The 20767-nt window shown below is 43.9% G+C and overlaps 1 protein-coding gene across 2 annotated transcripts in view; it reads right to left on the bottom strand.

The window, feature by feature from the left end:
- LOC124722991 (arfaptin-2) overlaps positions 1 to 20767 on the bottom strand; it is a 55841-nt gene that overhangs the window by 3956 nt on the left and 31118 nt on the right. For both annotated transcript variants that reach the window (XM_047248160.1, XM_047248159.1), the window contains 2 exons: positions 15039 to 15250; positions 14057 to 14231 (listed from right to left, as the gene is read on the bottom strand). In XM_047248160.1, coding sequence (XP_047104116.1) covers positions 14057 to 14231; positions 15039 to 15250 — 387 coding nt within the window. The remainder of the gene's footprint in view (positions 1 to 14056; positions 14232 to 15038; positions 15251 to 20767) is intronic.

Below are 20767 nucleotides of genomic sequence, written 5' to 3'. Positions count from 1 at the left end.
ATTGTTTCCCTTAAGACAGTTAGAATAAATATTTTCATTTCATTCTACACTACCAAATGGTTTCAGTGCTGCATCAATGTATTACTGGGATCGCAACATCCTTACATTACATGTGCATCGTAAATAAATTCATACGCTGTTTGTACATCGATGTGCACAACCAGTAAAATATCTTTTTTAAATGACTTCATATTCACCTCTGATTGCACATTTATTACAATATACATCATTGCAATTTTAACCTTTTGGTCATTTTCAAGTGGTAAAAGGTGTTGAAGACAGCAGTAGTCACCATCAATAATAAGCATAAAAATGGCATAAGCATCTATGGCTTCAGTCAACTGTTGTCACGTACTCCACCACTATGTATCAGATCGCAGAAGAAAAAAAAGAAATCTTAACTGAAATTTTTATCCATATTAATATTATAAATGGGAAAGTAACTTTCTCTGTTATGTTTTCACAACTATCCCGCAGAACCAGTTTCAATGAAATTTGGTGTGGAGATAGACTGAACACTGTGGAAGGGCATAGGCTACTTTAGAAAGTGCGTAGTACGAGATTCTTGTTAATTTGAAGAATATTACCCGAATTAGGGACAAATGTTTACTCTTTGAAAAAGCTATTTACTCTTTGACTTTTGATATTTATCATATACGTGGAAATACTTTCATTGGTCTGTACGTGCTACACGATACAATTAAAAGTAATTAATACAATGCTTATACACTCTTCAGTGTGTTTAATCCATACTTCCACACTATTTGTTGCTTTCCTGCCCATGCCCCTCTGTACACACTGCTTGGCAGCAATGCTGTGCATGCCAATGCATCATGTATTGGTAGAGCTTGGGAGGGGGAAGAGTGAGGTGTACATCATGAGCCAAGTTTCACCAAACGGGCAGTCGTGTGAGGGCAGCTGATGTTACTGCACGTACAGCAGCTTACTTACTCATCGTAACAAACCTAACAACATGCGAACGCAGCCGCAGCTAGTTCTTATATAAAGCTCTCGTAATTTGCAATTCTGACTACATGACACATGAGTGTCTCCCCTTCCACTTTACATTTGCACCTATTTTTTACTCTGTATACTACTGAGTCACTGGACAACTGCAATTTCGAAATTTGTGTCAGGCTTATTATATTGAACAATTTCTTAATTGATTGTAAAAATACAGTAAATTTAACTGTCAGTTACATTTGGTCCTTACTGAGCCCATTTTCTGGCCATTTTCTTCTGAATGAATGGGTTAAGTACAAACATCATCTTCGTCTTCTTCTTACCCTCAAGTGTTAGGCATTTGTCTGCTACATCCTGTTATTCAGTGTCTCTATGTATGTGATTAGTTTCTATTTCATCTCTCCACAGCATTCTTTGTTCACCTATTCATTGTTCCACTACTGGTTGGTAATTCATTATAATTTTATGCATTCTATTTTCATTCATTGTCCCCCTCCATAGCTGAGTGTTCAGCATAGATGGCTGTCACATGGAGGACTCATGTTAGATTCTCAGTACAGCCAAAGCCAAGGGCTTTACCTTGGTGGAAGGACTGGAAGAGGGTGCTCTCAGCCCCATGACGCCAATTGAGGAGCTATTTGACTGATTAGTAGTGGCTCGAAGGTGTGGAAAGTCTGCAAAGTGCTGACCACATGCCCCTTCAAACCGCATGGCAGAGGATGAAACAGAAACCAGTAGACATCCTTTGGGCCTTCATGATCCTGACTAGGAGCTCTTTTATTATTTTCATTCATCCATGTGGTCTGATCTCGCCATTTAATCATGTACTTCTTGATCTGTTAGTTTATGCTTCTAAGTTCTAGTTCTTGCCCAACTGTTGTATTCCTTATTACATTAGACAGTTTACATTCAGTTCTTCTTCTTACAAAACCTCACTTTCACAGCTTGTATTCTTTGTTCATTTCTACTTGTTAATGTACATCTCTCACTGCCTTAATGAACAGATGGTAATGCCCTTGTTATGTTGAACATTATTAGGTTTTATTTTCTAAACTTTTTATTCAATGTTCAGTATATGGTTGTTGTTGTTGTTGTTTCTGGCGAATTCTCCTGCACACAACCTTCATCACATAACCCAAGTTTTCTCCTGAAGAATCATTCTTTAGTTTTTGTTTTACTTTTGCATTAAAAAGTGTGCATCATCATCTTGTAGTAAGATCTCCCATCTCATCTCCAGAATGTGACCACACCGGCGCACAGAAATTTACATCTTCGAGAAATATCTTTTTTATGTTTATTTTTAAAACAAGTCTTGCTATTCTGTCTCGCGTAGCTTCAATACCTGTAATACTTGTTTAGACATTCGCTGTCTATCAAAATACACATCTGCACTTCCTCCCTCATGTAGTCATCCACCACTCCCATCATAAAGAGCGCGCGTGTGCCAACAAACCCCCCCCCCCCCCCCCCGCCTCCCTCCCTCTCCACACGTGCACAGTATTGTCAAAGTTGAGATCTAATGATGAAATGCTCCAAAGATATTAGTACACAGATGATACACTTTATTTGTTTCTCAACAGTTATATTTGAAATATGGGACCAAGTTAGTGAAGACACATACTTCAGGCTTTAATTAGCATTTGGACACATTCAATTTTTACTCTTTTGTCTTAATGCTAAAACAGATAATGAGGTAATTACATACTAGGCACCCACTAAGTCTTTTCTCATCAATGGGTAAAATACACTGCTTTTGTTGAGGTAGTTATCCCAGAGCTCATCTATAATTATTTAAGGAAACTATGGGGAAATTAATTTACAATGGCCTTACAAAGATTCTGAACCATCTGTATCACATTCATTTTATCCACTGTATCACAAACCAGAGCAGTTCTTTAACATCAAGGATAAGTGTCAAATAAAACAGGCAAAATCTCACGATTCAATTCTCACTCAGCCCCCTCTGGTCATCTTTCACTTTAATTTACTACCTTTAGTATCTATGGAGGTGTGACACTGCTGAATCACTACACGGTCAGCACAGATACTTCACGGGCCGACGGTAATTTCTTAATAGCTGGGAAACAGAACCCCACGAGAGGGGAAACAAATCCGTCATGCAAGTCAACCTATGGGAAGCAAAGAGTCCGAACCCATGTAGATACAACCAAAGGAAGAACTCAGCGCATGGCTGGTATGCTTAGCTAGCAGCTAAGCACTAATCACAAGACACAGCACAATATGCTACATGAGGTTCACAGTGGCCAAATTCTGAGTAAGCACTGACACACCCGGCCTGCTGCTGCTCGCAGGTAAACACCTCCACCAGTGGATGCCCTCCACAGCAGGTTCCCTCACTGTATAACTGCACCATCCATGCCAGCTCGTCTGCCCCCATCATGATGTCTGCTGTCAGGGACACTAAATCCCACCCCTGAAAATGCCATGTAAGGCCAAAAACTGACCAGGCCTGGGCCTGGTGCAGAACCAGAGAGGCCCTGGAGAACCCAACAGTGGACCAACCATGAAAGGAGGCAACTCCAATGGCACTGGCTTTGCTGGAAGGGCACAGAGACTGTGGAGGTGATGCCACCTCCATTGACGTGATGTGGAGGAAGCAGAGGAGGTGAAGGGGTGATCAAGATCCATGGGCTCCACATCGGCAGGCACACATTCAGGCCTAACTGAGGGCTGTTGATGCAGGCAACGGAAGGACAGCAGAGTGCACAGAGGGGGTGGCGATGGAGGAGCACGCCACTGCAAGCGGGAAGGAGCCCTCACACAGAAAATCATGGTGACCCAATCTGCTGTCCAGTAAACCGCACCAGTGATGTCACAACAGGGCGCGGGCATAGCTGATTTGTATGGCAGATCATCTGCTCCGTACCAACATCCGTAATGTGCAACTGCCAACCATGGTGGCCACCACGACACCCAACACCCATTCCTGCCATCAGGCAAATGAAAGGATTCAAACAGCAGCCCTGGGAACAAAATGCAGCTTTCCTCAGTGGTCTGTGGCATACAACTCAGGGTACAGCAAATGCAGAAGACCCCAAGACTGGGGCCCGTGCAAACGTTCTGCCAGACTGCATTGGTTGACTTCTGTCTCCCTGTATGTAGCCAGAAAGCTTGATAATGCATCATCATGGGAAGCGGCATTTCGGTCTTAAATTTATGCATGAATCACTCCATATCCAAGATAGAAGCTGGGTGAAACAGAGTGGGAGTCAGATGCTGCATTGTAAACACATAAGTCCTCAAACTCCTTTGGCACAAATTGCCAACTGTCGTCAGATACCAAGGTCATAGGGGAACACTCAATGGCAAACATAACCACCAACACTCGAACCATGGCAGTTGACAACTTGGAAATGTACAGGAAATTGGACAATTTTTTGACCACCTACAACTACATGCTGTCCAAGCCCGCCTGGCTAGCAGCATGGTCTAATGTGCTGCTTCCCGAGCATGAAGACCGTCCGGTGGATTAGTGAGGTGGTCTGGTGTGCCGGCCAGTCTGTGGATGGTTTTTAAGGTGGTTTTCCATCTACCTCAGTGAATGTGGGCTGGTTCCCCTTATTCTGCCCCAGTTACACTGCGTGAACACTGTCTCCATGTAAGCATACACCATAATTACTCCACCACGCAAACATTTGGGGTTTCACTCGTCTGGTATCAGACGTTTCCAGGAGGGGGGAGGGGAAGGGGTACACTGGGGGCCGAACCGCACCAATAACCCTGGGTTTGGTGTGGGGCGGCAGTGGGGTTGGTGGACTGCTGTGGCCTGTTGTGGGGTTGTGAACCACTGAGGGCTACGATGGGCAGAAGCCTCTCCGTTGTTTCTAAGTCCCTGGTTTAATACACAATACACACATGCTGTCCAAAAAAGTGCTGGCAAAATCGATGTGCACCCTGTCCCAAGAGCGCTATGGGATCGGACAAGGAGAGAACAGGTGCAGCTGCGCAGCCTGGTTCTATCCACAAGAATGCACCAGATGTTCAATATTGCGATGGATTGCTGGTCAGGTTTGACGTCTCACCAATGCCTTTGTAAAAGTAATACCCCAATGCAATTCATGCAGTAACTGGAATATGAGAGGGTGCAACATCAGGGGTACAACCACACAACAGTATTGCTCCTTCATGCAAGCATGAGAATTCACAGGACAATGTTGAGCTGATCACATAGGAGGAAAAATGTACACAATGCTTGATCCATACCCAAAGAGGTGCACTCCGGCCAATGAAAGTGAAGCAGAAAAATTATATTCTGGAAAAGTGGGTCAACAGAAAGTCTGATAGGGTTTGCTACAAGGCATCATCCAGTACAAACACAAGAGCCTCCAGCCTATCGTACTCCAGATTGGGTTGGTTGATTCAGGGGGCTGGGGAGTAGCTGACCAAACAAGGTCATCAGTCCCTCGATCCACGAGTGCTGCATCTTGAAGTAGAGACTTTTTTGATCTAGCCAGGAGATTCATAACAATAAAAGCGAGAAGGCTAAAAACATAATGCCATTGTACTGTCATAATAAAAGCACGATGAAGGATAAATGGGAGTCAGCAGGTGGGCATCCCTCGGGCTCTGCATCTGACAGGAAATGTTCCACCCACAACTGTCCCATCCCTGATCCATTACAGTCAAACAGCGAGCATTATTCAACAACGTTTGACATCCAAAATAGAAAACTGGGTGCAGCAGAAAGAAAGCAAACCACATCTACAAGTGATTGAAACAGACTAAAGGGGGATGAAAAATGTTGGGAGAGACACCATTCCCCAACCACTCTGCCCTCACTCTGGATGTAGATTAAAACCATATAATTGACAATAAAAATCAGTTTCATGGAGAAAACTGACAAGCAATTCATCCATCCATGAATCATCCGCCAATATCAGAAGCGATGAATTTGGAAGTCTATACTTAGCTCGGAGTGCCAAAAGTAGGGGGCATTCCACCAAGATATGAACTACTGTCTGTAAGGCTTCACAACCACAATGTGGAGATGATTCGTTACACAACAGAAAACTATGGATTAACCTGGTATGCCCAATGCGGAGACGACAAAGGACTGTGGATTTATTCCGAGAGGAGAAAAGAAAAGCCCCCATGTTGCAGTAGTTGCCCCGATTCCACAGAGTTTATTAGATGGGGCAGTAGCCCACCAGATGTTGTTCCATTTCTGGGCGAGCGAAAAATCTTAAGTGTACCCGCAAACCTGCACCTGGGACTGATAAAGCGAACAGGAAGTGAGTAAGTGCTCCTCTTGTCAAATGGTCAGCCAGTTCATTCCCCAGGATACCCACATGACTTGGGATGCAGAGAAAGACAACTCAGCAGGCAGTACAATAAAGGTCAATGAGATGGTCATGAATACACGAGACCAAACGGTGCACAGAATAGCATCAGTCAATAGCCCGCAGACTGCTCATTGAGTCAGTACATATTAAAACAGGGTCAACTGAGGCCTGTTTAATAAAATAGAGGGCTTTGTCAACAACTGTCAGATCCACAGTAAACACACTTTATGTTCCCAGCAGTGAATGCCATTCCATACCAGCAGAGGATGTAAAAGCACATCCCGTCTGACCCACAGATCTAGAGCCATCTGTGTAAAAGGCAGCAGAACACTGAAATTCTTGAAGAACTAGACATAACTGCAGCTGCAAGGTTATGGGGGCCAATGAGATTTTTGGGCGTTGGAAGAGATCTATCCTGATCTGTGGCCTGGGCTCCACTGAAGGGGGAGTGTACGAGAATACACTAGGAGCACAGTCCAGGGAGGGGAGTTAGAAAACTTGGCAGAGGAAACAGAGCTGCATTTCAACCGATAATCCACCAGATGGGAGGAATCAGGACGACGGCACCCCTTTACGTAGACGGGATACGTAAACGATGATTGCGTAGGAGAACAAGATCTGGTACTGTCAAATCTGAAGGGGGAAGATCCCCACTTCGGCAAGAAGACTGTCTATGGGACTAGTCCAAAAGGCACTGTTGGCCTGATCCATGACACGGTGGTGGACTGGGTCTAACAGCTTCAAAGCTGAAGAAGCTGCTTAGCCATAAACCTGGAAACCATATTCCAGTTGAGACGAAATCAGGACCCAGTAAATATGGATAAGAGTAGCACAATCCATGCCCCAAGATGTATGGGCAAAGAAGCTGAGCGTTTTAAGATGCTGCATGCGGCTAGTCTTCAGGTAGCGACGATGGGGCAGCCAGGTCAGTTTTTTATCAAAAAGAAATGGGACTGTGCTACAACGAAAAGGTGTCGAGTACCTAAAATAGAGTTCCAGGTCAGGATGGACTGTGGTACAATGGCAGAAATGCATGACACATGTTTTTGTAGGAAACCATGGGAAAGAGCCCATGCAGATGCCTGCTGTATGGCACCTCGGACCTGGTGTTCAGCAGAGGCTTCTGACTGGGAGCTGTACCAAATGCGAAAATTGTGAACACACAATTCAAGGATGACTAGTGGCTCAACAGAGGTCACTAACTCATAACATCAATGAAGAAAAGAGTAGCACTCAACAAGAGTTCTCTTGGACACATGGGGAGATGGCTGAAGTGCCAACTCTTACCCAGAACAACTGGTGGGATAAAAACTGACTGACAAAAATAGATAGGGGGCCTCAAAAGCCGCAGTCATTGAGGAGGAGTGAAATGTGATGACACCAAGCAGCGCCATATGCCCTATGCAGGTAAAATAGACTGAGATAAGGTGTTGACATTTAGAAAAAGCCTATCAGATTGCTGTTTCCAAGCAGATGGTTGGGTGCAGAACGTCCCACCTGGAAACCACACTGATAAGGGCTTAAAAGGCCCCAAGATTCAAGAGCCCAGCATAATTTAGGGGCCACCATCCTTTCAGCAGCTTACAGAACACATTGGTCAGGCAAATTGGCCAGTAACTATCAAGAGACTTTGGTTTTTTGCCTGGCTTAAGAAATGGGACAACTATGCTACCTCGTCACTGCAAAAAGAACGCACTTTGGAGACAAAGATGGCTCAAAGCCATGAGGAGATGTGGCATTTGGGGAACATTTGAAGTGTTGGGTCATCTGACTGTGAATGGAATCAGAGCCTGGAGCTGTGTTGTCGAACACGGCAAGGGCCTGAACTAGCTCCCAGTCTGTGAAGGGTTCATTATAGGATTCAGCTTGGTGGTGAATGAAGCATAAGGGGATGTCTTCAACTTTTAGCTTCTGCAGTAGAAAGGTAGCTGGTGAGCAAGAAGATGACAATGCCGGTCTTCTCCAAGAGCGGATGAATCTGTACAAAGACTACCCTGTATGACAAAACCTGGAACAGCTGTTGAAGGCTTGTGACCTGTAAGACCACGGGGCTTGTCCCACACCTGAGATAAAGAGGCATAGGTCCCCAGGGAGGAGACACGGTGATCCCAGCACTCCGTCTTACTGCATTTCATTAAACAGTGAGCCATAGGATGAAGTTGTTTGAATGGTAAGGTTTGTCCGCCAAGGATGTTATTTGAATCGTTGGTCAGTGACCCCAAATAACTATTGCAATGTTTTGGTCCAACAAGGCACCAGCCGATGGTAGGGGGACAGGGAGGGGGAGGGCGGGCTGAAGAGGGAGGATCTGTAGAAAGACCAGGACAGAGGGGGGAGAGGGATCTGTACAAAGGGGAACAGCAGTTCCAGCGGCATGGATGATTGTGTCCGAGACACCTTATACAACCTCATCAATACAATCCAACAGAGAGGAGGTGAATGTAATAGCAGAGGCATACAAAGGCCACTTGACTCTTTGAAGTAAGCAATGTGGTACCTGGTCTGACTGGCAGTGACAAGGCAAAGATAGGATCACTGTAAATTGGTCACTGGCACAAAGGTCATCATGTAGTGATTACTGTTGCGAATCCACAAGATTAGGGGTAAAGATTGTTATATCGACAATGAAAAATGTGCCGTGGGCAGCACTGAAGGGAGCGGGAGAATCATCATTGAGGCAGCACAGATCATGGTCTGAGAGATGCTGGTCAAGGAGATGTCACCAAGCAGGAGAAGAGAGGGAAGACAGTCTCCTTGCTGAAGTGGGAATTGTCCCCCTTCAGACTGGCCTGCCTGGAGGTAGGTTAACAATGCAAATGGCAATCACTGAGGTCATTTAATACTTGCACTGCTATTGCCTCCAACAAGGGGAATGCATTGTTTGAAGATATCTACACTCCTGGAAATTGAAATAAGAACACCGTGAATTCATTGTCACAGGAAGGGGAAACTTTATTGACACATTCCTGGGGTCAGATACATCACATGATCACACTGACAGAACCACAGGCACATAGACACAGGCAACAGAGCATGCACAATGTCGGCACTAGTACAGTGTATATCCACCTTTCGCAGCAATGCAGGCTGCTATTCTCCCATGGAGACGATCGTAGAGATGCTGGATGTAGTCCTGTGGAACGGCTTGCCATGCCATTTCCACCTGGCGCCTCAGTTGGACCAGCGTTCGTGCTGGACGTGCAGACCGCGTGAGACGACGCTTCATCCAGTCCCAAACATGCTCAATGGGGGACAGATCCGGAGATCTTGCTGGCCAGGGTAGTTGACTTACACCTTCTAGAGCACGTTGGGTGGCACGGGATACATGCGGACGTGCATTGTCCTGTTGGAACAGCAAGTTCCCTTGCCGGTCTAGGAATGGTAGAACAATGGGTTCGATGACGGTTTGGATGTACCGTGCACTATTCAGTGTCCCCTCGATGATCACCAGTGGTGTACGGCCAGTGTAGGAGATCGCTCCCCACACCATGATGCCGGGTGTTGGCCCTGTGTGCCTCGGTCGTATGCAGTCCTGATTGTGGCGCTCACCTGCACGGCGCCAAACACGCATACGACCATCATTGGCACCAAGGCAGAAGCGACTCTCATCGCTGAAGACGACACGTCTCCATTCGTCCCTCCATTCACGCCTGTCGCGACACCACTGGAGGCGGGCTGCACGATGTTGGGGCGTGAGCGGAAGATGGCCTAACGGTGTGCGGAACCGTAGCCCAGCTTCATGGAGACGGTTGCGAATGGTCCTCGCTGATACCCCAGGAGCAACAGTGTCCCTAATTTGCTGGGAAGTGGCGGTGCGGCCCCCTACGGCACTGCGTAGGATCCTACGGTCTTGGCGTGCATCCGTGCGTCGCTGCGGTCCGGTCCCAGGTCGACGGGCACGTGCACCTTCCGCCGACCACTGGCGACAACATCGATGTACTGTGGAGACCTCACGCCCCACGTGTTGAGCAATTCGGCGGTACGTCCACCTGGCCTCCCGCATGCCCACTATACGCCCTCGTTCAAAGTCCATCAACTGCACATATGGTTCACGTCCACGCTGTCGCGGCATGCTACCAGTGTTAAAGACTGCGATGGAGCTCCGTATGCCACGGCAAACTGGCTGACACTGACGGCGGCGGTGCACAAATGCTGCGCAGCTAGCGCCATTCGACGGCCAACACCGCGGTTCCTGGTGTGTCCGCTGTGCCGTGCGTGTGATCATTGCTTGTACAGCCCTCTCGCAGTGTCCGGAGCAAGTATGGTGGGTCTGACACACCGGTGTCAATGTGTTCTTTTTTCCATTTCCAGGAGTGTATATGAACCAATACAAAAACACTCCCCCCCCCCCCCCCAACCCGATGGCCTAATGGGATCAGCAGTTCCAACGGAACACACGACAACCACAGAATGTTGGAGAATGGTCATCAGTGAAGCGCAATTCAGAGAGCAATACAAACCACATCTGGCAGGTGATTGTAGTACCCATAACAATTACATTGCATTGGCTGGGTTAGGCATGAAGAGGCCATGAGGACAGTTACACTGCAGGAACACTGCCTGTTAGCTGTGGGAATGGAACCACATCAACAAACTTTGGCTCCGAATCCAACTGCGTGGGGTGATCAGGCACATCCATGGGGACTAGAGGAAGGAACCTGGTCACAAATTTTCTTCTTCTTCTTCTTCTTCTTCAGCTTCTCCTTTGTAGCCTTTGGTAGGCAGGGTTCACTTAAGGGGCTATCCATATTGAGAGCAAGGACAGATGAAGAGTGGACAGCCCTGGAACCCCCAGGCTGTGGTTTATTCACTCAATGTTTGCAGTCGAGCCTCTGGTCAGGGGTTGTTGGTGAGAGGGATACCGAACGGGAGCCCTATCACCAGTTGACACTGAAGAAGGAGAACACCTCTCCAGCCAGGTGCCAGCAGCAGTTCCCAAAGAGGTATCGCAATAACCATCGGAGAGGAGAGTGGTGGTCAATCTGACTTAGAGAAGGGTGAGGTAGGAGGAGTGATGGTCATGTTGTTAATGTAATTGATAGTCTGATCCACAGGATGTAAGTGTTCATATTCCTTCAGTGCCTCAGTATACGACAGATGGTCAACAAATCTGTATTCCTGCATCTTCTTCCTTAAAAGATTTCAAACATGAATGGTGATGTTCCAAGCAGCTGACACATGAAGGTGGATATTCATGAAGCCTACCTTTGTGGAGTGATCGTCCACAGTTGCTACACGCAGTATTTTGGGTCCACCATACAGCAGAATGACATATCCCCAAAGTGTAAACAGGTGAAGCACCTCATAGCCAGTGGGACATATGATTTCACGTCACACCTGTACACCCAGTGAGGGGATTCTCCGGAAGGACATTCCCTTTAAAGGCCAAGGTAAAGTGCCTGTATCCCAATTATCATCGGGCTCTTTTTGTACATGCATGATAAAATGTTCGCCTCACGACTTGAGATTAGTCTGGAGCTCCTCATCTGTTGGGAGCATAAGATCTCTGTGTAAGACGGTCCCTTGGACCACGTTCAAAGTTTTGTGTGGGGCAATGGTCTCAGATATGCCGCCTAGTTGATCACATGCCTGAAGAGGTGTAGATTGCGCAGCAGAGGAAGTTTTAATTAATAATGAACCATTTCGCATTTTCTGCAGACAACTTCCTCAAATTTGCCCCCCCCCCCCCTAAAAAAAAGGGGGTTTCACTGCAGTAAAAGTATCCCCATCAGTCCGATTAAAGACCAAGTATAGAGTGAAGTATTTCACTCCCTGGCATTTGGCTTGTCCTCTTCCCCATGACATAGCCAGGGAAGGAAGCATCATGCAGTTGTATTTCTCTCTATTATAATAATCTTTCTGATCTGAAGAGACTGCTGGGGCCTTGTGGCTGCCAGTACGATAAAGTTTAATTCACTTCATGTGCATTATCTTCCACCATGGTACCACCCACTCTGAAGGGGGGCTCTCCCCTTGGCCACCACCCAGCGAGAGGAATGGTTACCTGTCCGGTAAAATGTTGCCCAGAGTCCGCATGCCCCAGCCATGATGCGCACATACTCCTTGGATTGTGCGGGGAGTTTCCATCTCAGGCACAAATAGTGTGATCTCTGCACAGTCAAGTCAGGGGGCTACAGCCGTGCAGGTGCTTAGGTACTTTATGACACCCCCTCAACCAACCAACGACAGAATGACTACCGTTCTGGGTTTAGGGCACAGTATCCCTGCACGAAAGGAAGGGTGCAAAGAGAGAAAGGCACAGAAGGTGGAATATATGCCATGCTGGGCGACCTTCCCTGCGTGATCTGCATTTCTGTAAAATTTGGTAGAGTAGCAAATCAAGTGCAGTAAGGGGCCTAAATGGTTAAAAATGAGAAGTTGTAGAATGCTTGAATGGAAGTGTCCAAAATCACAAGGAAGATCCAAGCACAACTGGCACCAAGAAGACCATCCAATGCACAGACAGAAAAGGAAAAAAGAACAGTAGAAGGGTAGAGTTGCAGCATGGGAAGGGGACGTAGCGCTGCAAGGGATGGGGACCCATGGTGGCCAAGCTCGTACTTGTAAGTGGGATGTGAGTACTCAGGGTGTCTGGATCAGGCCCAACCTGTAGCTGCGATAGTGTACCAGCAGTGACATGCTAGGTGGAATAACAACAGTTACTGAGAAAGAGGGCCCACTGCTGCAACTGGTAGGCAGCCCTATTCAGTAGCTGGGAACAATGGTCAAACAAGAAAACCAACAGCCTGTAGTCAGTAATGAGGAGGAGCCTTGCCCCAAACAGGAAGACATGGAAGTTTTTTACCCCCCAAAAAATAGCTAGCACCTCTCTGTCCACCTGTGAATAATTCTGCTGCACAGTGGAAAGCGCCTTTGACGCATAAGCAATGGTCCATTCAGTGCCATCTTAGCTGTGATGGGACAGGACGGAACCAATGCCATTCTGGGACATGTCACAGGCTAGGGTCACAAGTTTACCCAGTGTGAAGGGAGCCAGACAGGGAGCAGACCAGAAACAATGGTTGACAGACTGAGAAGACCACTGACAAACAAGAGGCCAGACAAACTTAATGCCCTTCTGACGAAGCTGGCAGATGTGCGTGGCCTGGGGAATGAACTGAGCATAATACGAATTCTTAACCCAAAAAAGATACTTCACAGGTCCGTGGTGGCTTGACAATAGCCAGAGAACAGAACCCCATGTGAGGGAAATGAAGTCACCATGCAATTAGATGAACAGGAAGCAGGGAGTCTGAATTCACATGTAGATGAGCATGGAAGAACACAACACATGGCTGGCATGGATGGTTGATGAGTACACACTCAGCACAATACACAGCATGTTATGGGTGAGGTCCATGGTGGTCAAGCTCTGAATAAGCACTGGCCTGCTCGATCTACTGCCGCCTGCAGGTAAACACTTCTGCAAGCAGGTCGGCACATACTTCATGTCGCTTGTGCCCTTCATGGCAGGTTTCTGCACTATCCTACAGGGCTACCCATGCCAGCTCATCTGCCTCCTTCGTGATGTCTGCTGGCATGGACACTAAACTACCTTTTTCACCTCTGGAAATATTTGGCATGTGTGAAAAATTTTCAAGTTGCATTATGGTTTGGTCCCTTCATAACTTGCCTCGATAAGTAAATTCTAAGGTCATTGGAAGACAAGAACATACCACCTACAATATGACCATGTCTAGGAAAGCACTGTGGTGTTCAAATTTACCTTTGAATTAAGAACAGCTTTATTTAAAAGGGGTATAAAGAAAAGAGAACTTCCAGATACTCACTCTATTCTCATCCAAAAATTTCAGTTTTACAGATACATCTGAGCCTAACTTTTCAAAATGTGCTTTGTGAAGTTCATAATTATGTTGCGCCTCTTCCAATCTTGCTGTATTTGCATCTGTTCTTGGAGCTTGAGCCAACAACTCCAAATCAGTCCTGTATGCATCATATTCTATTCTGAAAAAGAAAGAAAGAAATACAATTAACCTCAGCTTTAAAACTTGTGGTGATTATTTCAAATGTTATACAAAACTGAATTAAATATTGGATTGTTTCCAGTTTTGTCAAATTTAAATTAATTTTGGATCTTCATTATAAAATTAACAAACAAATAAAAAGTTTGTATTTGATGATTTCCACCCTCAGTTATAAGCTTTAATTTTAGCTACATCCCTTCTACAACATAAGTCTTTGCAAATAAATTCTAAAACCTTTGTTGCTCATGCACAGTTATTTACAAGACTCTTTCCAGAGTACACAACAATAAAGTATTTGTATGCCTGTGATGTGGCATAAATTTTATACACAGAATGCACCATTATGACTTGAAACCTGGTGATAAGCTTTAAGTCACCAACCTCAGCCAAGAGGGTTTTGAACAGGCTCTGAATGCTCATGGCCAGCCTAACACCCACACAATGGAATGAATCTAATTATGAAACAAAGAGGTCTAACTGGTCCACATAGCAAGCATCTATTCATGCTGGGATTTTAAAAAGGGTGGGTAGTATTTAGAACAGGCAAACACTGTCTGCTTTTGAAGATGTACAGTAAATAAAACTAATCTATGCCAGGGTTAAAGCAGAACAAAAACTCCTATTCCATTTATCAGAACAGTCCTCACTGTAGTAGAATGTATCAGCATGTACAGCAAATTTACAAAGAAAATTAAAACTATATGGTAACATGCTAGTAAATATTACAATTGCTCTACCAGTGTTGTACTCTGCACTGATGATACTATGAATCAAATGTTGATAATACCTGGCTGTTTCATACTGTCTAATAGTCAGAAGGGTATCTTCAATAGTCTTATTGCACAAGGTGTTCACTGATGAAACAAAAAAGTTCAGAGCCCCAAGTAGGGTTTCTCCATTCTTGGTAAGGCTACGTTGTGTTTCTGCATTGTACAGAAACTCTTCCTGCAGCTCTGGTGACTTCTGTGCTAAGTCTGAGAATGCCTCACCAAGTGCATGCTGTAACAATGAGAAGAAATGAAAATACCATCTATTACTACAGTATTACAAAATAAATAATGTCTTCCTTACAAACTATTAAGCTGTAAGATTGCAGTCATTCATTAAAAAAATCAGGCAACAACTCTGGCAGTGCTTTTGATTTCTTATTTAAAAAACTCTTGCATTTGAGTGGGAATGATGAGAGGGATGAAGGCTTGGGAGGGACATCCACTGCAGTAGGATATTTGTAGCTTATTGTACAGTGGTGAATCATCACTGAGTTCCATACTGGTCGCATATTTTTACTTGATCCCTCTGACTTCGTGCTTCTCCAGAAAGTTTATGTTGTGTGTAATGATCATTAATATTATTTACTAATACGAGTGAAACGACTGTACCTTGCCCCTCTAGCAACTCGCCATAAACTTTCACATCACTTCTGTGATGCATTAATCCATTCCATGATCGTTTCTTATATATGCTGTAAACTGGCTGTGCTGGGGCAAGCAGGAAGGGCTTTTCTCAGTAGGCAATGTGCAATGAGGCGATCAGAAGCTTCTGCTCCCAGCACCCTCTGCTCAGAGGCTAAGTACAAGTGTGCAATCAGTACCAATACACTGAACTACCTTAACATCTAGTAGCATATGTACACGCAAAAGTGTCTGCACAAGTATCAAGAGTAAGGCACTATTTAAGATGCAGTCATTGCAGTCCTGCATGTACTAAATCAGTTCCACATTGCGCACATTTTCTTAAGTGCTTCAAAAGTGCTAAAGGAACATGGCCAGATTTGAATATTCCTCCAGTGATCAAACCTCATTTGCTTCTTGATTGTCTTGACGCCTTTAACTCTGCAGTGAACACTGTACATTTGATCCAGTAGGAAATTCTGGCCATAGGGTCACTGAAGAATGGTTGAACAGTCAAGAAAGTCCCCCTTAATTTACACGAAGTACTTTAAAATTGTGATGTGTATCTAAAATGTTATCTGGCAATCAATCACAACACTGTATATTTTTATGTAAAATTTAAACTAGTTTTGGGCCCACTAATTACACAAACATTGGTTTCATCTGCATTAAAAAAAAATAAATAAATAAAAAAAAGCCACCCTAATTTAGCTATACACATTTCTAGATAGCAATTTTTTGAGCACAAATCAATAGTGTATCTGTTGCTTACAGACAGTTTTTGGAAAAGTAATTCTATGGTGGAGCACGCAATGGTACAGCACATGTACTATCTGATCAAATGTATCCAGACACCTACCAGTTGACATTAATGTGTGTGTGCACTCTTGACCTTTATGCCAGCCTGAACTCTGCCAGGGACAGTTGCAATGAGATGTTAACATCTGTGGACAAATGGCTGCCCATTCTTTCTCAAGAGCCGAAACCATAGAAGGTAGTGATTGTGAACACGGGTCCGGAGTGAAGTTGATGTTCTAACTCATTCCAAAGATGTTGCATCAGGTGCAGATTGTGACTCTGGGCAGACCAGGTCATTTCATAAATGATATTATCCACAAACTATTGCCTTACAGATTCTGCTTCATGACAAGGTCATTGTCATGCTGATATAATCCGTTATCATCTCCAAACTGTTACTCTACTGCACTGAAGAGCCAAAGAAATTGGGACACCTGCCTAATACCATGTAGGGCAATCGTGAACACGCAGAAGTGCCACAACATAACATGATACAGACTCGACTAATGTCTGAAGCAGTGCTGGAGGGAATTGACACCACGAATCCCACAAGGCTGTCCATAAATCTGTAAGAGTACGAAGGGGTGGAGTTCTCTTCTGAACAGCACACTGCAAGGCATCCCAGATATGCTCAATAATGTTCATGTCTGGAGAGTTTGGTGGCCGGCGGAAGTGTTTAAACTCAGAAGAGTTTTCCTGGAGCCACTCTATAGCAATTCTGCATGCGTGGATTGTCACATTGTCCTGTTGGAACTGCCCAAGTCTGTCGGAATGCACAATGGACATGAATGGATGCAGGTGATCAGACAGGATGCTTACATACTTGTCACCTGTCAGAGTCATATCTAGACGTATCAGGGGTCCCATATCACTCCAACTGCACAGGCCCCACACCATTACAGAGCCTCCACCAGCTTGAACAGTCGCCTGCTGAGATGCAGGGTCCATGGATTCATGAAGCTGTTGCCATACCCGTACATGTCAAACTACTTGATACAATTTGAAACGAGACTTGTCTGACCAGGCAACATGTTTCCAGTCATCAACAATACAATGTCGGTATTGACATTTGTGTCATGCAGTCATCAAGGGTACACAAATGGGCCTTCAGCTCTGAAAGCCCATGCTGCTGATGTTTCGTTGAATGGATCATACGGTGACACTTGCTGATAGTCCAGCATTAAAATCTGCAGCAATTTGTGGACGGGCTGCACTTGTGTCATGTTGAACGACACTTTTCAGTCGCTGGTGGTCCCATTTTTGCAGGATCTTTTCTCAGCTACAGAGATGTCAGAGATTTTATGTTTTATTCACGATACACTTGTGGAATGGTCATATGGGAAATCATTATCCATGCATTCACCACACCCAAACCTTCCCATTGGATTATGAGAGGGTATAGCACAATTAATTACTCCAATCACTCATTTCTAGTCATCTGCTGTCCAGTGGAATTGCTTTTTATTCTTCCTCAAGCATCGCTTGGTTCTGATTGCAGAAATGTGTGGCTTATGAGAAACTGCTTGACAATTGTAACCCCCCTATGCACAGTCATTGTTCTAGCTGGACTGCTGGTAACACTTTGGAACTCATGAGTGATTCCTTCTGCTGATTTCATGAGATTTTTTACAATTACCACTTCACCATGCTTGGCGATCCCTGTGTGTTAGTACATGAGGTCTGCCTGGTCTTTGTTTAACTGTGGTTGTTCCTTTGCATTTCCACTTCATAATGACATCACCAACAGTCAACTTGGGCACCTTCAGAAGGATCTATTGCTCAGATGAAATCCAATGACTACATGTTTGAAGTACTGAGCTGTCCTGAACAGCCCATTTTGCTGTTACTGATTCTCTATGAACAACACAATGCTTCCCACCTCCTTTTATATCAGTTGTTCCAACTCTCATGAAGACTAGTGGTCACTTTTGAATTACATAGGGGTGTAAGGATACTTTTGATCAGATAGTATATATGACTGTGACATGGAACTCACTAATGTACAATTTGCTCCATAAACACTTGTCACCTCATGTTATGTAATAAGTCACAAAACTCAGCACAGAGGCTGGAAACAATTATTATTTTGAGCACTCATGTCCAACCTAGGTTCACAAAGTGAAAACCTATATAGTCAAGAAGGGATTGGATGAATGGAGTGTAAATTTATAGCAGTCAGGTTCAATCTGCATCCCATGACCTGTGACCAACTTTTAAAATTTTTAATTTCATCATTTTGAGGGAGTTTGGCTGTTAGGTTCCTCAGATATGGTAAAACAGGTAAGCCTATAGTTGAATGTGATATCCAGAAATCTATCCAAAACTTTACAGTCTTTAATGTTTTCTCATTGTTTCCAAATTGCTCAATGAATATAAAAGAAGGGTGAACAGTACAGATATCTCATTTTAAAACTTACAACCTCTCAACTTCCCCTCTATCAACAGAAACTAGTGTATTATCACTGCAGTGCTTGCAGAAGAGCACGGCTCCGAAAACCTGTTTATGAATTAGGTCTACTGAACTGTGACATTAACTGTGGGTATTGTACTATTAATCACAACTGTTAACATTAAAGGTAATATGTTAAGTGACACAATCCTTTTAACACTTTATCCATCTTCAGCAACTGTGACTACACTTGTTGCAAAAAATCAACAATCAGCTGTACAAAAGAAATTTTACTTCTTTACCAGTTTCAGACACCTAGTGCCCTTCTTCATAAGACTGTGCAGAAAAATATACCACAAATAAGTACAAGCTAGAGAAGAATACTAGAAAATTTAAGAAAGAAAAGTTTAAAAAATTAAAGAGATGGCACATACTTAGAATTATGATATTATTTATGAACGTCAAAAATAAGCAGGTGTGTGCAGGATAGTACTGTAGTTCTATAAGAACACATGAACAATAATGAAACGCATTAAAGCAAAATGAGTGCATGAGTGCTTACATATGGATTTCAGTACATGCACAAATATGGTGTAAGGACACCAAACAACAAGTGCACACATCATGCGAGAACTGGAGCTAATCTGCTGATGACATGCATACCTTCAGATTAGTCTCACAGTGGGGCTAAAAGTAAGATAAAGTAATAAAACCATAACTTACACAATTATAGTTGGCATAAAATATAAGACAAAAGTGTAAGTGTGCATAACCAGCATATTAACTATACATAAAATCCAAGGGGACTGATGACCATAGATGTTAAGTCCCATAGTGCTCAGAGCCATTTGAGCCATAAAATCCTACATATTAATGAAACCAAGTGTGAAGCGTATCAGGAGGTCATAAGCTGTAACTGGAGTAATTGGAGAAACAATTCTCAGTCAGTAGCTAATATGAAGGATTAGAAAATGACTACAGAAGAAAGCAAGCATGGGCACAATTGTATACTGCTATTTTAGTGAAACAACTAGTACTGGAACATATACAAGATCACAAATATGATTCATCAAACAATTCTAACTAGCGACATTCGTACCAATTGTATGGTAAGCTTTATAACACATTGCTGAACTGATGTAGAGAGGTCAATAGCATATTTGCAGGAAACACATCTGTGTAAACAATGTGCAAGATGCGTAATGGAGCTTGAAGCAATAACTGGAGTAAGTACAGAAATAAATTCCTAATCAGTAGCCAAGATGAAGAGTCAAAATAACTATAGAAAAGAAACGTGATCATGGTAGTATACTTCTGTTGTAGTGAAATAACTAGTTCAGGAACGTATAAAATGTCGTAAATGCACTTTGTGAAGTTATTCTACCCAGCGACATTCATACAAATTGTACGAAATAAATACAATAGGTTTGACTGACTGACTGATGTTACATTACTAAAAGTGCTACTTAACCATAAACACTAATAGTAACTATAATGTAAAACACCTGTAACTATAAGAATACAATGCCTACAGCTCATTGCTTATATATGGCTAACCACCTATAGCAAAAATGAATCCCTGCCTGCACGTTGTAGATGGCTTAGTATATTTAACAATAAATGGCTATCTACCTGGTAATGAAGTTAGCCCCCACTCTGGGACCAACCTGAAAATATTGCATTTCATCAATAGATTAGCTTCAGTTCTTGCGTCATGTCTACACTTGTTGTTTGGTGTCCGTATACCACATCTGTACATGTACTATGATCCACATGTGAGCAATCACAAGATCTTTCTGCATCAAAGCATCTTATTAGAGTATTACATATTACTACAGTACTACGCTGCATACACTTCCTTATTTTTGACACTCGATAATAATGCGATAATTCTAAGAATGTACCACCTCTTTTCCTTTAAATTTTTAAACTTTCCCT

This window comes from Schistocerca piceifrons, chromosome X (genome assembly GCF_021461385.2).
Source record: "Schistocerca piceifrons isolate TAMUIC-IGC-003096 chromosome X, iqSchPice1.1, whole genome shotgun sequence".
In the NCBI taxonomy this organism is placed as follows: Eukaryota; Metazoa; Arthropoda; class Insecta; order Orthoptera; family Acrididae; genus Schistocerca; species Schistocerca piceifrons.
This window is presented reverse-complemented; position numbering and strand designations above follow the sequence as displayed.